At 40.9% G+C, this 17,045-nt stretch overlaps 1 protein-coding gene across 1 annotated transcript in view; it reads left to right on the top strand.

Moving 5' to 3' along the window:
* LOC113015907 (disintegrin and metalloproteinase domain-containing protein 10) overlaps window positions 1–17,045 on the top strand; it is a 33,162-nt gene that overhangs the window by 11,010 nt on the left and 5,107 nt on the right. The window contains exons 6-12 of the mRNA XM_026158280.2: window positions 223–345; window positions 4,657–4,749; window positions 5,021–5,189; window positions 11,254–11,417; window positions 14,812–14,983; window positions 15,111–15,255; window positions 15,504–15,687. Of these exons, the coding sequence (XP_026014065.2) occupies window positions 223–345; window positions 4,657–4,749; window positions 5,021–5,189; window positions 11,254–11,417; window positions 14,812–14,983; window positions 15,111–15,255; window positions 15,504–15,687 (1,050 nt within the window). The remainder of the gene's footprint in view (window positions 1–222; window positions 346–4,656; window positions 4,750–5,020; window positions 5,190–11,253; window positions 11,418–14,811; window positions 14,984–15,110; window positions 15,256–15,503; window positions 15,688–17,045) is intronic.

The raw sequence follows: 17,045 nt of genomic DNA, 5'->3' as shown, positions 1-17,045 counted from the left end.
TCTGTGTCAACATTTACTTTGAGAAAGTCTCACTTTCATCTGCTTTCATTTTCTTAAACTCGTGTATGTGCAGTTTTTGCCACTTCATGACATCTTTCTCCCTGAATCAGATCTGTAATTTCAGTACATTCTGTTGAATATTTGCTATGGAGAATAACAAACTTCAAATCGGTCTCCCATCGGTTTTTCTTTTGCATCACGTCCTTGCATTTTTATCCACAGGAGGCACCAGTGAGCCGGGCGAGGAGAACTCTGGATGAGTCAAAGACCACCTGCCTCCTCCACCTTCGTGCTGACTACCTCTACTACAAAAGATTCAAGTCTGTCGAAGCTGTTGTGGCTCAGGTGAGAAGTTCAAAACTGCTTTATTTGCCACTTAAGAAGTTTGGCTTCAGATATTCAGGATTGCTGCAAAGGTTAGAAAGATTCACAAAAAGCTAAATAGAAACATGTAAAAAAAAAAAAAAAACAGAGCTAAGAATAGTTCTGATTCTTTGTGCTTTTTTGACATCACAAACAAAAGATCCCCTGCCTTTGGGCCACAGGGCGCTCGTTTAAGAGCACAGTGTTTCTCTATTGGGACATCCTGCAGGAGCATCAAATCACAGCACATTTCCCCTCCTGTTGGCAGAACTCTCCACGCTTTGTTTACACACTCTTAACTGCATTTGGTGTCCTGGATTTTGGGTACACGGGTCACTTAATGTCATTCGTCGATAGTAAAGCCTTATCCTAATGAAACAAGTGCAATCATTAGTCAGACTTTAAGTTATCATTCAAGCCTCTTGTTTCAAAATACAGGCAGACAAAAAAAACTATGCTAAATCTATGTTTGTTTACTGCTTATCATCCTTTTTGTAAATGTACCAGCTAGTAGTTCAGTACACGGCGTCAGGCTTTACCTGCTATCATATTATTTAAATATCACAGGAGCATTATGCTGGGCTAAGGTTGGATTTTGGTCACGACTTAAACTTTTGTCTGATTTTGTATCGACCAACATCAAAGGATTGAGTGGACAACAATTTGTGCTGCATTATTTACCTTTGAGATAGTCAACAATAAAAGTGTTTGCTACCTTGACGCCGAACGAAGATGCAAATGCCAGGCCCCGCTCTGACGCACACAGCAGCCGTGGCGCAATGCACTGCAGGGACATTATGTTGCACTGGCTGCAAACATGGCTAAATGAGGCTCTGTCAGGTGCAAAGACCTGCGCCAGAATTGTTATCATTTTTCTAAATAGTTTCTTCAGTATGTTCTTTAAAACATATAACTGACAGCTATAAAACTGCCATGCTGAGAACAAGGTGAAGTTTAGATGTTAAATGCATGGTAAATGGTGAACTGTCCATGCTTACATTGCTTTATCTTGCCTTCCCTTTTTCACCAACTCTTTGAAAACTGAAGCCAAGCAGATAATAACTATGGCTGGCTCTGCCTACCCAAACACGGTCTTTCACATCAGAATCAAAGTTTTAGAAAATCATTGATAAAAATGTGATGAATGGTAAACAGACTGGTTCTTCTATAGTGCTTTTCTGGTCTAACTGAGAACTCAAAGCGCTTTATGCTTTGACATAGGCGATTTTTCTCCAAGCACGACATCCCAGTACACTTCAGACCCAGCCACACCCTCAGACAAAAACTGGTTCATCCCAAGGACAAAACTCTAAAACACAAGCTAAATATGTAGTGCAGTGCAGCGAGGAGTGCTCAGACCTCTACACTGGAGAAACCAAACAGCCACTCCATAAACACAAGGCACAACATGGAAGAGCCACCTGGACATGACAAGATTCAGCTGTGCGTCTGCATCTAAAGGTCAAAGGTCACTCTTTGGAGTATGCCAAAGTTCATATTTTGGACAGAGAAGACAGATGGTTTGAAAGAGGAGTAAGAGAAGCCATCTATATCCGCTGTAAACCACCATCTTTGAACAGAGGCAGTGGGTTACAACTCCAACTGTCTGCCACCTACAGTGCAGTTTTGAGATCCCTTCCCAGGCACCTCAACACCCGCTTCACATCTTGCGTCAGATGATCTCAAAGGATCACTTGAAAGGGTTGGGCAAGGTCACACAATGGTTTTACCCGAAACCTCTGCTGATAATGACTCACACCCTTTTTCAGACTTTGGCTCACGTGGTTGGGCACATGATCAATGCACGATCTGATATCGTCATGTTGGTGTTGTTCCCAGATCAACATAGTAAAAGTTGTTCCAGGATCAACATTGCAAGTGACCAATCAGAATGTTGTGACGTCATACTTTTGCGACTTCGGGAAAAACCGCGTAAAACAAAAAACTGTACTTAAGCTGCGAGAAACCACCTTTATCCGCCGATCAACGGACCCTGACCCTAACCCTTTAATAAACGCTGAGCAGAATTGATATTGTCCTTGCAACATTGGAATTTCATAAATGCACGACTGGCTTGGCGCGCCAAAGAATAACGTCATAACAATGTGATTGGTCACTTGCAATGTTGATCCTGGAACAACATTTACTATGTTGTTCCAGGAACAACACCAACACGACGATATCAGATCATCCCATGATCAATAGTGGGTCAATGACGCACTGAAGGGACAACTCCCACTACGGATTAAATACCTGGGACTCTCCATTTGGTTTTAGAACTGAAGAAGCTTCTCTGACCAGAGGTGAAACAAGTCCAGTCACTTTCTTCCCAAACTCCTCAGACTACCATGACCTGGAGGACTGAGAACCTGCACAGACATATTTATGTATCATTCATCCATTCACACCGATTTATACAAGCACTGCTTTCTATGCTTAAATGCTTTCTAGGCCAAGCTGGAGGTGGCAGAGATGATGTTTGGATTTTCACTGGGAATGACAAAGGAGAGGATTAGTAATAAATATATCAGAGGTACAGCTCAGGTTGAGCAGTTTAGAGAAAGAGTTAAAGTGAAGGCTGAGATGGTTTGGATATGTGCCGAGGAGGGACTGTGGATATACTGGACAAAGAATGTTGAATATGGAGCTGCCAGTTAAGAGGAAAAGAGGAAGATCAGAAAGAAGATTCGTGGATGTAGTGAAGGAGGAAGGTTGATGTGAGAGAGGAGGATGCGATGGAGACAGATGATCTGCTGTGGTGTCTCTTGAAGAGAGCAGCTGAATGAAGAAGAAGAAGGCGACAGTGCACAGTGCATCCGCTCTTTTCTTTATTTTTAAACAACACATAAAGCTTAAAGCATGAAAATCCCTCCTTTGTAATGTTGTACAACTGTTGCAGCTGTAGTAAAAGCCAACTCTGAGCTTACAGATGCAAGCTAAAAACATTTTTAATACTTTCCAGTTGAGCAGGCATTGAATTTAAAGGACATGCTGGGCTAAAATTCAATATCAATTCAATTTTATTCAATTTTATTTATACAGAACCAAATCACAAAAAAAGTCACCTCAAGGCTCTTTATATGGTAAGGTAGACCCTATAATAATAAAACATACAGCGAAAAAGCCAACAATCATGTGATCCTCTTTGAGCAAGCACTTTGGCGACAGTGGGACGGAAAAACTCCCTTTTAACAGGAAGAAACCTCCGACAACACCAGGCTCAGGGAGGGGCGGGGCCATCTGCCACGACATCAGCAGACAAGCAGCTAAAAGCTTACTTTCTGCCGATGTCCCCGCATTGCCTCAATGCAGTCAGAAACATAATCAGACAGAGAGGTCACATGATGCATTACTTTAAATTGAGTTTAGTTACAAGATGATACGATGATGCAAAAACCCACTTCAGTATGACTATCTTTCTGATTCCTCCGAATTAAAAACCAATAAAGAGTCATTATTTTTGTGATAAAACAAGATAAGTGCACAGATGTGAGTTCATGCTCCCACGAATCTCTTTTTTGACTAATTAAATCTCTTATTAGTCAAAGTCAAGTCAGTTAATGAGTAAGTCAGTTTGTCCTTAGTTTACTTGTTATTCTCTCTGGAGTTTCTTGTGCTGTCCACCCTTTCAGCACCTCTTTGACCCGCCTCAGATTCTTTCCACCTTAAACAAGCACATTTGTTGTCTCTGGTTCAGCGCCAGACCTTTGTTGCACAGAGTGAGAAAATATATCGTTGAGTGTAAATAAGCAAAACCTTGTTGTCAGAGGCTCCTGTCCCAGTTTGAATGTCTCCTACATCCAAGCTGTCAATATTTACATTCATGAGCATTTCCCCACAGGCGCTTTTGTACGTTTGTCTCCTGCTGTGCAGAATCAAACCTGCGCATGTGACCGGTGTGCACATGCTTTGCTGAAACTGTTACAATCTGTGCCAACCACAACAAAAACACCCAGTGCTTTATATAATACCTGACGCGACACATTTACATATATAACAGTCACATTGTTGTCAACAGATTTCTATTGTTCAATCTTTTCAAATCAGCAGGAGAAGGTTATCTTCAAGAAGAAAATATCAGTTATAGCACTGAAAGGATAAAATGCTAAACCTTCTGAAAATCTTGTTTTTATTTATAAATGAGATAGAATAAGTTATTATGATATATCACTTAATGTTTTCATTTTTCCTTTTCTTGTCTTATTGTGACTTGTTAAAGGCAAAAAAGCTAATTTTTTTTAGCTTAATTCCAGAGAGATTCCTGTTGTTCTCGCATTAACTGTGGTTTCTCAGGTCGCCTCGTACATCCGGGCTGTGAATGACATCTACGACAAGGTGGACTTCAGTGGAATCCAGTTGATCAACTTTAAAGTCAAGTCCCTCAGAGTAAGCTTCAGAACAGTGCACAAACTCCACAAACCTTTGAGCAATGTTCTTCAGTTGCTGATCGCTGATAACACAGTGAAGCTTTTACACATTCAAAATCATGTCATGAACAAGCTTTTTATTGAGATACTTGGGTTCATGCATCAGTCGGTGATGGTGCCCATGTGTCTTCTTCTGGGAGTGGAAGTGAGTCACAGCAGCAAAATAAGCTGAAATACAGGACCTCAGAACTGTGGTGTGTTTGAGTGTTCCTGTGTTTGTCTGTCTCCAGGTGATGACAGAAGAGGATAAAAATGACCCGCTGTCTCCTCTGTACATCGGCCCCGAGAAGCTGCTAAGTCTGTACTCGGAGAACAACTGGGGCAACTTCTGCCTGTCCTACCTGCTCACTGACAGAGACTACAGTGGAGTGCTCGGGCTTGCCTGGGAAGGCAAAGCCGGTGAGTCAGAATCACTTTGGCACTTTTACAAAAATCATAAACAAATGACTTCTTCATGTAACTAATGCATATGCAGCATGGTGGAAACACTGGTTTCCACAGGTACCGTAAATGTAATATTGTGTTTGGTTTCCTCACAAAAGAAGCACACAAAGAATTTGGAACACTTGTTAGGCTACGAATGAACCTTTACTCATTCACTAAATAATGCACAGAGCGAGTCAGGCTCCTGGAAATACGTCCACTGTTTAATAGACTACAAAATCATCGTGTAGCTCTCCCTACAGAAGTTTTACGAACCATCTATTGACCGAGACCATCATGCGTTGGACCAGTCAGTGTTAGCGTTGCAACTTTGCCACCCCAGTACAATGATTTAATTAACCGCTATTAAAACATCAGTATAAGCTGTGTTTTGGCTCCTGAATACGAATACGAGCTAAACTCTGGACTTGGAGGAACAACTCAACATTTTTCAAGAATTGGACAAAATAAACTCATTGTTTTTCCACGACACAGAGAGAATCAGTTCTCTTTCTCACAGGTAGCAGACATCATGATGCTATCTTCATATCTTCATCTGAAAGCAGTTTTACAAAGACCAAAAAATGTCATTATTTATTAAAAATCCAAACTTTTAGCATTGGTAAGCATTTTCCAGCAGTTAATAGAGACTAAAATATTTGCTGGAGCATTTCTATACTGAAAAATTAAAAAGGATGCATTGAGAACATAAGCCAGGCTCAGCGTTATGCAAATACATTATACAGAATTATACAGAATGTGTGGATATGAGCCAGACAGTGTTAAAAAGTTTGTAACCTGGAAAAGGAATATTTAAATAAGAATGTGCATTAAATGAGGTATCGTAGTGGGTGTAAGAACTATATACAGTGGAGCCCCGACTTACGAAATTAATTCTTCCCGAGGGTCTTTCGTAAGTCGAAAATTTTTCGTAAGTTGAAGCACCCATTGCGCGTTTTGAGTGAGGCGATGCTGAATGATAGGCTATAGGCTAAATGCTAACTAGGACAACAATATGTCGTTCAAGTGGAACAGCGAAGCGAAAGTACGGAAGCCAAGGGGTTGTCACCCGGAAGGCATTGTGGGCATTGTAGGCTCAGCCAATCAGAGCCAACGGATTTCGTTACTCGGGCATTTTGCCGTAACACGGGCAGAAATATTGCTGTTCAGTGCCTTTGTAACTTGAATTTTTCGTGAAACGGGGTATTCGTAAGTTGGGGTTCCACTGTATATAGAAACACATATGTTTTATTATGTGCTGGTTGCCCTAAAATGCATCCAAGCATAGTTTTCCTTGTTCAAATGACAATGTTGCACAGTTACAGGAATTAGACAGCTCCCATTTCAAGGCTTTCATACATGCAGTGTTCGGGTCTGAGACATTGAAGTAATAATCCTCAGTTATTCACATACAAACCTGCATGTTGCACAAAGCCTTTCTTTTGAAAACATGATGAATTTATTATTTGCATGTAAAATAATAATAAATAAACTCCCATCCCACTTTGCCACAGTATACCTGGATTAGTTCGTACGGTTCAAGCATTAGTCAGCTCCCGTAGGTGTGCAGTATCATTGGTGTGCTGGAAGGACTTGACCACATGTATGAGAACTGTTGCAGTAGGAGGTTCTTGCTTGGGTCTATGCCTCACATTCAGCATTTGATTGGTTAAACTCAGGGGTGTGAGAGCAGACCACCAGAATGACATACGATTAGGGTGCGCTGAACCTTTGACACACACACACACACACAGCCGCTCCTAGACGACTTAGAGAGGATTGGAGCTGCATTCCACCACATGATTGCCATGGTGACATCTCACATAAGTAACACACACACGCACACACACACAGTTACACTGTTAGGACTTTTCAGGCTCATGTGATCTCCCATAGACACAGCAGAGAGGTTTGACCTCCACAGGCTGATACACTCGACCTCCGTATGACCAGTTTCTTAGTGGTTTCACCACTGGCCCTTAAACTCAAAGACCCCGTTTCCATCTGCAGCCTCAGCAAAGTGCTGCATTCACACACATGCGGACACACACAACCCCCATCCACCACACCAAACTCCTCCTCTAACCCCTCCAAGTTGCGTTTTTCTACGTTAGTGGAAGATGGGGGGTTGGGCTCAGCTCAGAGTTTCGAACCACACCAAGACATTAATTTACCAGACATTACGTTTAGCGTTAATGAATCTTTACAATGGCCTCGAACATACGTATACATACACAAAGGAGGGGATATTCACCAGCTATATTAGACATGGAGAAACTTTAAAGGAAATGCTGCAAAGAAAACTTGAGAAAGCACGGGGTTTTTTTTTCCATTACCATGGTTTGCTTTGAAAATGTAGCTTGTATCTGTAAAATAATTGCTGTATGAAAAGCTAGACAGAGCACAGCTGCTCTCCTTTAGATCCGACTCTTATTTGTGGTTAATCACCTTTCAGCTGGTGCCGGGGCATTCAGTGTAGGACGTTTAGATCTTTGTCACATGTCACCCACCCCCACCCACTCCCTTTGCCTGTACGCCTCTCTGTCAGCTTTCAAACACGGACAAAATGTCAAAGTGCAGTAAAATACAATGCAATGCATGGCATGCAGTTTGGAAAGCAGCGAAAGTATCTAATTACTATTAGGCCAGTTATTTGCTCTGTAACTGTCAGTAGACCAATTAAAGGCTTTATGTGTGTTGTACCAAAAAAAAGTCTTATTCAGATCAGGTGCATAAAATCTCAGCTATAACAAGCTGTTTAATAACCTTATTCTGTATTGGTGGCATGCAGGGCTCATAACTTGTGACTGAACTTCAAATTAGTCGTCATTCTGTCAGTGATTTTTCACACTGTAATCTGGAGAAATATGTGTGTAGTGAGTGGTAAGAACTAATAATATATAATATATCCACATATATATATGTCCATATAGCCATATATATCCATAATATATATAATAACAAGAATAATATAATTTCTTTGGTTTCTTCCTCAAACTTTAATCATCTAGGGTCTCTCCTGACACAATTAACTAGAAAAAAAAAGTACTTTCTTAAGATTCAATGATTTTTTTGTTGTTATTGTCAATTTCCTGCATGTCCAGTACATGCAGGAGAATCAAAATACTGTTGCTCTCTCTCCTTATTATAGAGAAGAATTAGGAAAGATGAAGGACACATAAAAATCAAACCTATGTACAATGGTAACAGCAGTAATAAAATGAATGCGTGCAAATAAACAGCAGTGGCAGCCTTTTCAATGAAATAGTTTCATTTTGTTATACTGACATTATTGGAGCTGAAAAACATACAAAGCGTAAGACCCCGGCTGATTAACAGCTGTGCTACACACCCGTCAGATTAAGTCTTTAGTCTTTGACCAATAAAAATGCTTGAAACAGCCTCATAACACAGCAAATAAACACACACAACTGCAAGGTCATTGAACTCTGGAGACAAAGACAGCCTTGAGCGGAAGCCTGTATAGACGTACATTATTTACAGTACTTTTGGTTGCCTTCCTGAGTAGTACCAGCGTATTATCTGGGAACTAGTTGTTGTTTTTGGAACGCAAAATGTTCACTGCATCTGCTTTTGCTGTTAAAGGTCTTATTTGGGTACTCCGACTCCCCCAGATGTGTTTAGGTCTAAGGAAAGACCCTTTCCGTCGTTGTAGCGTTTGCTCATATAAACCATATAAACTTTTTTTCTACCGTTAGTGTATGTATACAATATATACACGCATGTTTCCTGCTGATGGTGAGTGCGTGTGTGTGTGTGTCGGTGTGTACATTAGATTTAAGCGAGCCAGATGATTGTTTGCTCATGCAGACTGTGTTTATCCAGCAGGCTAATAATAGGACTCTTTCAGTACGCGTCCTTTGTGTGTCAGAGACGAGAAGGAGAAAAGGAGAGGAACAGAGTGCAGGCCGACTCTGCGATCGCTTGCACGCTTGCTGCCAAAACCCACAGTGGGGACCTCTAAAGTAACACTCTTTCTAGGAAATGCAGCCCCTTGAATTAGGGGGACCATTTCAGGTCAAAAGGAGGGAATGGAGGAAAGAAGCAGCCAGCATTCTTCATCAATGTGACTGGAAAAGCCGTGCTCGGCAGTTTGACTTTTAACTATGCAGAGGATTTATAGTAATGGCAGTCTATCGTAATTCTTTTTGTGTTTTTATCTAAAGCTTAAAAGCCTCAAAGTTTCAATTCCCAAAAGATAAAATAGCCTCAAACCTCCTTCGCTTATCTAGAAGACATTTTATTTGCTACTGCTTCCAGCCTGGTGTCATAGGGTACGCTTCTGTTTTTGCTTTCTGACCTCTGATTGTCCCTGACCCTTCCTGTCACACTTACACCCACTGCGTAACAAAGACATGCAGGTGGGAGATCCAGATGCCAGCGACATTTTCCCACAGTCCGCGATGACACCTGGTGTGCTCGGTTTTCTCAGAAACGGACACGTACCTTGCAAGCTTTTCCCGCCAAAATGGTGGCGCTGATAACATTATGTAAGAGGATGTTACATAAAAGTCACGAGACTGCCAAGACCTGCAACCTCAACCGACACACGGGTGCACGGGAACCAATGAAAAGATGGGGAAGTAACTCCCCAGCTGTGCTTTGAAAACGCGGGTTAGACTCCTCCAATGTTCGGTGTGTTGTTGACAATGAGAAGAACTGAACCTATAAGACTGAAAATTTAGTTAGATAATGTCAAACTACTGGTATTCACATCATACTTTATCCAATGAACAGTCTTTCTGACCTATAGGTGTGCAGCCTGACCAATCAGACTGGTTTCTGTAAAGCTAGCTCTGTGGCTGGCCAGCTGCAACATGACATCACTTCCCAGATATCCCTCCATGTGATTGTGGACAGCTGTTTGTAATTGTAAGAATGGCTTTCAATGGATATTATGTAAAGTGAAAGGCAATGATGACCACCACAGGCTTTGGTGTAAAAAAAGGAGAGCTCACCTGACTCTAGCCACACCTCAAACTGGAGCCACAGTAGCAGAGCACTGTTGGTTTTAAAGTATTTCCAGTAGCACAAGGTCACTTATGCAATCTTATCACCCTGTAAAGTAACAGGTGCCAGGCTTTAATTAGATCTGCAGCTCGTTTCTGCTGTGATTGTAAGATCTTCCTTATCAACTCAGGAGGCATTCATGAGGTTACAGCTTTGCAGTGACCTGTATTTCTACCTTCCTCAGCTGCTTCAGTGGTTTTTAAAATCCTATGTGGATCATTTGGTTGCAGCACTCAGAAGCTCCCTTCACTCACAAAGTTGCAACAGACGGTCGCCCCTCCCACAGCCTGGTTCTGCCACAGGTTTCTTCCTGTTAAAAGGGAGTTTTTCCTTCCCACTGTCACCAAAGTGCTTGTTCATAGAAGATTGTTTGATTGTTGGGGTTTTTTGGATTATTGTCAATTATTTACCTTACACTATTAAGCACCTTGAAGGCATTAGTGTTGTGATTTGCTTCTATATAAATAAACAGAAATGTATTAAATCGACAGCTATACAAAGATATGAACTAATTACAGTTGCATATAACATAACAAAACCCTCTGAGACCTCTATCTCATCAACATGATCAATACCTGCCATCATTTCAACATGTTATGGACAAAACTCTTTTTTTGTATAAAATTAACAGTGTTGTTAACAAAAAGTGGCCAATGCATCAAATGCAATACAAAAAAAAAAAAGATATATCATCAAAATATATCATACAAAAAATGATACAGCAAAAAAAAAAATGTGGATTTTGTTCTAAGGGTTAATAAACATCTGAGTTCCCAAAAAATCTGAATTCTCTGGCTATTTTTGATGGGTTGGGTCGTACAGGATTGAGATGAATTCATAAATGTTACATAAATATATGTAAAGGTTTTTCAGGAGAACGCTGAGATAAATCGGAATGTTCAGAAGTTTCAGCTTTTAAACTATATTTACTTTAAGTATTAACTTTAAGTGTCACATACTCAGTGAACCTCACAATCTCAGATATTGTCTTTTATTTTCTTTATCTAAGGAAACTGGGGAGGAGTGTGTTCAAAGCCTGCGACCCTCAAAAACGGTGTTAACTGCACCCTGAACACAGGTCTGGTCACAATTCAGAACTACGGACAGTTTCTGCCTCCTCGACGAGTCCAGCTGACTTTGGCACACGAGCTCGGCCACAGCCTTGGATCTCCGGTCAGTCACCACGAAAAACACCAGCAAAAAAAACAAAACAAAACATGATTACAATTCAACCATACAACTTATATAAAGATTTTTTCATATATGTCGGAACTTGTTGATGTCAGTTGTGGTTTAAATTATATCTAGAAGGTCGAACAGGAGGCCTTTTGTAGATATTGCAGCTGCAGACAGAGCAAGTTGTATTCAGTTGTATTTATTAAGTTGTATTTATCTGAGTGTACTGATAGCATTTCAACATCTTACCTTTAAAAAGTACATCTCAATCTTCTGTGCTGCTATATCTCCATGGTGCAGCTAGCGTATGTTGCTAATTTCCAGAACTACTGCAAGGCTCCACGACCACAATTTCATGTTCATGTAAATCAAATTGTGGGTTATTAGACAGATGGTGCTTTTGTTGAGAGACAGTAATGACTTAGCATTAGCCTAGCTTTAGTGACAACAGTGCTCCATGCACCAAAATAAGGCCAGGTGATTTCTGACTGAAGGATTACCTGTATTGGAATCAGTCTTACTCATGGTTAAAAACTCTATTGAAATGAAAGCCAGATTGCTCAGCACCAAGAAAACAAAATCAAATATATCATGCCTTTTCTTTTCTTTTTTTTAGTGCAGCCAAATCTGCTGCTGTTTCTGTTTGTTGTACTAATGAGTGACGGTAAAACGTGAGGAGACTTTTCATTCGATTTGCACGTTTCATGGGTTCAGTGTATCCTGGATGTCTGTTTGCTAGTTTCAACCTGAATCATTTCCATCTTTTATTTAAACATAAAACGTCGTTGGCTGTTTGCTGAACGTGACGAGTCCCAGAGATTCAAAGTGTTGTGTCGCATATTCTCACACGGTTGTTTGCACTGGAACAAATTGTCTGTGAATGATTCACTTCTGTGGGCGTTGGAGACCTTGTCCTTTATTGACTGGTTTGTTTTTATAGGGACCCCTGTCTCAGTCTCACTGGTACATCTCAAAAAAGGGAACGGGAGGAGCTCTGATGTCAGTCACTTGTGTCCTATGGTTACTCTCTGTTTGTGTCCATAAGCAGAGCCTGGCAGTCTCTTCCGCCACCTCAATAACAGCACACATGTTATATAAGCACACAAATGCCTGCACCTCAGTATGTGTGACAGCTGCTAACACCTCCAACCTTTCTCCTGCTGCCCAAAACGCCAGCAGCACTCCACACTCTCTTTTCACCCTGCTCTCTATTATTCATATTACCACACACTAAAGAGCCCTCCGAGGCATTCCTGAGCAGATTAGCTCTGCTATGTCAGACCCTGCTGCCTTTTTATAAATTAAACTACTGTAAGCACACCTCGGCCCCTCTAATATCTTTGCTCCTGTGACAGCCATGTTTCCAGGCTGCATAGGATTGAGGAAGACATAAAGACATGTGACTGAAGGTCTCTCCTGCAACTTCATGGTGGAAAAAGCACAGGGGTGCACTGTGATGGGGAGAAACTTTGATTAAAAAGACGCTTTGGCTTTCAGAATATTTCTCTTCCAAACTGTGTATCTCTACACTGATTTTTAAAAATGAATTCATCAGGTGAAAGATAAATTGAAATATAAAGAGGACATCATTGATGGGTTGGAAACAAGACCAAAGTTTGCAAAGGCGACCTTCACTATCTAAACCATTACACCTTGCAACTGTAAGTCAGCAACAACAAAATGAATTTTTGAAGGTCATTTATCAGACTGGCTTCCAGGTTAATATCTGAAAAGTTATATCTTTTCTTTGCTTTACCTCTAATATAATGGATAAAAAGAAAATAACTATCAAAACCATCAAAGCAGATTTAGGCAGCAAGTCTTAATTTGCATTAAGTTGAAACGTCTTTTTTCAGGTGTAAAATGTAAATAAAAACAAAATGCAATGATTGGCAAATAAACTGATCTGCAAGGCCAGTAACATTGTGGGGATGGAGCTGGACTCCCTTAAGGTGGTGTCGTAGAGGCGGATGTTGTCCAAGATAAGGACAATGTTGGATAATACCTCCCACCCACTCTATGACATGCTGGCTAGCCACAGGAGCACGTTCAGTGAGAGACTGAAAAGCACCACTGAACGACACAGGAAATCATTCCTGCCCGTGGCCTTTACAACTGTAAACACTGCAACAGTTACACCCTTTGTGCACACGCTCTTTTCTACTCAGTAATGTTGTTGTCAATATTCTAGATATATATTTATAATCACCTCTGTCAATCCTTGATATTTATTATTGAGTGGTTTGTATTGTTGTATTTGTACTGTGCTATTTCTTACATCTGTAAATCTGTAACATATTGTATTGTTAAATAGTCTAGCCTGTTTCTGTTACTGTTATTCATATTCATATAGGAGCACTTTTAAGTTTTTCCCCTGTCCCCATATTTGTTTACAGGTGTTGCTGCTCCATAAATCATATTTAGTTAAACTGTATAGTCATTGATTGCTTTATCCTTTGTGAATATTTTGTTGTCCCGCTCCTTATTTTCTCATTGTATTCTGGGGGGTGTAGTGCATAGAGCTTATGTATATTTGTATAAGAAGAAACATTCAGTACCTCATAAAATACAAGGAAATAGCACACCAGGTTTTTCCTGAATTGGAAAAGCTTTCTAGTATAAACACTTATCTTTGTTTTTGGTTATGTTTAACCTAAAATCACATCGTGTCTGTGAAAACAGCATCTGTAGACTGCTACAGGTGCTCAAAAAGTAAACAGGAAGTGCTGTTATATACATTTCTGCAGAGGTATTGAACACAGCTTTGCTTTTCTTCCTGTTTTTCAGCTTTAAAGAAAGCGTAGTTCTGGTATACACTAGAAGCGAATACAAGGTTTGGTGTAAAGTCTGAAGCCCCCACAAAAGAAACTGAGGCATGAGAGTGGAAACACAATTCAAGTTAGTTTTATGTATGCTGAAAGAAAGAGTTCCAACATCTGCTGTGTTGCAGTGCCCTGGCAAACCCAGAGCTGCAGATAGTGACAGATAAAGTGACGACTGTATAATCACCAGTGTCTTTCAACCTAATCTTAAACATATGCAAAAATATCCACATCAATGCCGTTTCCCTCAGCATGTTTGCATGTTCACTTCAAGTCTCTGCATTAGACTAATAATTCATCAGAGACTTTGACATGCTAAGAGTATGAGCTCCAGAAAAAGAGGAAGCTCTAGTTTTATTGCACATGTGGAACACATCATTAGATGGACAGGGGATTCAAGATTTGTCTTTTTGCTCTTAAAAGTAAAACTGCCCTTTCAGCTGAGGCCTGCTGATGGACATGACTGGAAAAGCTCCTCATCGTGATCAGTGAAGGAAGTTGATTCCCCGATCTATATTTAAGAGGTGGAAGCAAATATCTTCATGCTTGCCGTTTTGTCTGTGTTTCAGCACGATGAGGGCGCTAACTGCGGGAACCTCGGCTCCGATGTCGGTAAAGGCAGGTACCTGATGTTTCCTTACGCCACAGACGGGGCGCGTGAAAACAACGATAAATTCTCACCCTGCAGCATCAAACACGTTAGCAACATCCTGAAGCTGAAGAAAGATGACTGCTTCACGGGTGAGGAAGAAATATCAGTGTCCTGCATCCTGTTTACATTGTGCACTAGTTGCTGCAGCCTTCAGGCTATATCTGTATTTGTGTATCTGCTCATGTGTTTATCTGCTTGTCTGTTCATTTTGGGCAGTCAGTGATCAGCCCATCTGTGGAAACCAGATCATAGAGGAAGGTGAGGAGTGTGATGTCGGTAACAAAGATACAGATCTCTGCTGCTACAGTGCTAAAGAGCCTGTAGGAATCCAGTGTCACCTCAAGCCTGGTAAAATCTGCAGGTACTCCACATGTACACAACATCAAAGTGTGCGAAAATGATTTCCAAAACTGTAATTAGCTGTTCAGGTCTTTCTGAATATTTGTAGTTCAATCATGTATGGATTTGAGGTTAATAAATTTAAATATTCATCATCAGTCTTTCATCTAAACTATTTATATTCTAGTTTCGAGATGCGGCTTTGTTTAGTTTAGATGTAGCTCTCATGTGCAGCCATGTTTGTGGTGTTTTTTCTCTTCCATTCATCAGTCCAAGTCAGGGCCTGTGTTGTGGTCAGAAGTGCGAGTTTAAGCCAGAGGGTCAGAGGTGCGACGAGGAGACAGACTGCCAGAAAGCGAGTGTGTGCTCAGGACTCTCCCCGCTCTGCCCCAAGCCAGCTGCCAAGGAAAACCTCACTGTGTGCAGTCAGGGCACGCGTGTCTGCCTGAATGGGGTGAGGCGGGCACATCCACCACACCAGAGCGTTACTTAACACACTCCGTTACCCAATGAGGGAAAGTGTGCAAGTGTGCAGCAATGTTGCAAAGCATGTGAATCTTGACCTTGAAAGCAGCACATGGCAATAGACTTTCAGTATAAGGTTCATTTAGTAGCTTTTCCAGAGATTTCTTTTTCATCATGTCCACTCGCCAGACACCTTATAAGGTGAAGATGGGCACAGTGTGGTCATAAGGACATGGTCATAGTTGGCAAAAATACTCAGGTAGGCTGTGGAATTTGTCAAAGCCAAATTCTGACTCTACCATTAGAATGTCGCAGAACTTCAAAGAGACTCATCAGACCAGACAACAGTTTTCCAGTCTTCTAAGGTTCAATTTTAACAATCCCGTACACGCGGTTTCTTGTTATGAGCTAATAAGAGTGCCACCTGGAGTGGTCTTTTGCTACTCTGGTTCATCTTTCAGAGACATGAAAAAGAGTTCTTCATATGTTGACACAACCTCTGACATCAACAAGGCATTTTCATCCATGAGACCTGCCAGTGAGTGGATATTTTTTCTTTATTAAGACCACTCTCTGTAAACCCTCGACATGGTGGTGTGGTAAAATCCCAGCAGATCAGCAGTTTCGGATATACTCAGACCAGCCTGTCTGGCAACAACTCTGCCACATGATTGGTTCATTAGATATTTACATTGTTCAGTTGAGCAGCGGTTCCTAACAAAGTGTTCAGTGAGTGAGTTTGTTGTGTTGTGTGTCAGCTCTGTCTACACCTAATATCGTGATCATACAAAAATATCAGTGTCAATGATATTTGTTGTATTTGGCACAACAAGCAACCTTTTTTTTGATAAAACCGTGTCGCCTGCATACGCAGAAATTCACATTACAATTCAGCCAGAGTCTCACTTATTTTAAATAAAAGTTAAGAAATTTCTTCACTTGAAATCGTTGCTGCAGAAAGGTGATTTAACTGCAAACTAGCCTTGCTTTTATATAGTAGTTCTCTATTGCAAAGAGACGTGTTACAGATGAGTTGCAATCATCAGTGCAGACTGACTCAGACTGATTGCATATTGCAGACAGAATGCTAACATATAAGCAGTCTGTCTACTTTTATAGAAGAGAGCACAATTATTTGCAAACACTCACCAGTGTGTCTGAGAGTGCAGAGAGTGCAAGTTGCCTCCCATCAGCTGACTTGTGCATTTGCCTTCTGATTAAAAGTGATTGAGGGCGTTGCACACAAATAAGTTCGGCTGTTTCCAGTTTCTCATTTAAAATACAATCAAGTGCTTCCTGTTTTTGTTTTAGGTAGCACGAAATGAAAATTATCTTGAAATAATCAGA

Source organism: Astatotilapia calliptera, chromosome 23, assembly GCF_964374335.1.
Source record: "Astatotilapia calliptera chromosome 23, fAstCal68.1, whole genome shotgun sequence".
Lineage (NCBI taxonomy): Eukaryota > Metazoa > Chordata > Actinopteri > Cichliformes > Cichlidae > Astatotilapia > Astatotilapia calliptera.
This window is presented reverse-complemented; position numbering and strand designations above follow the sequence as displayed.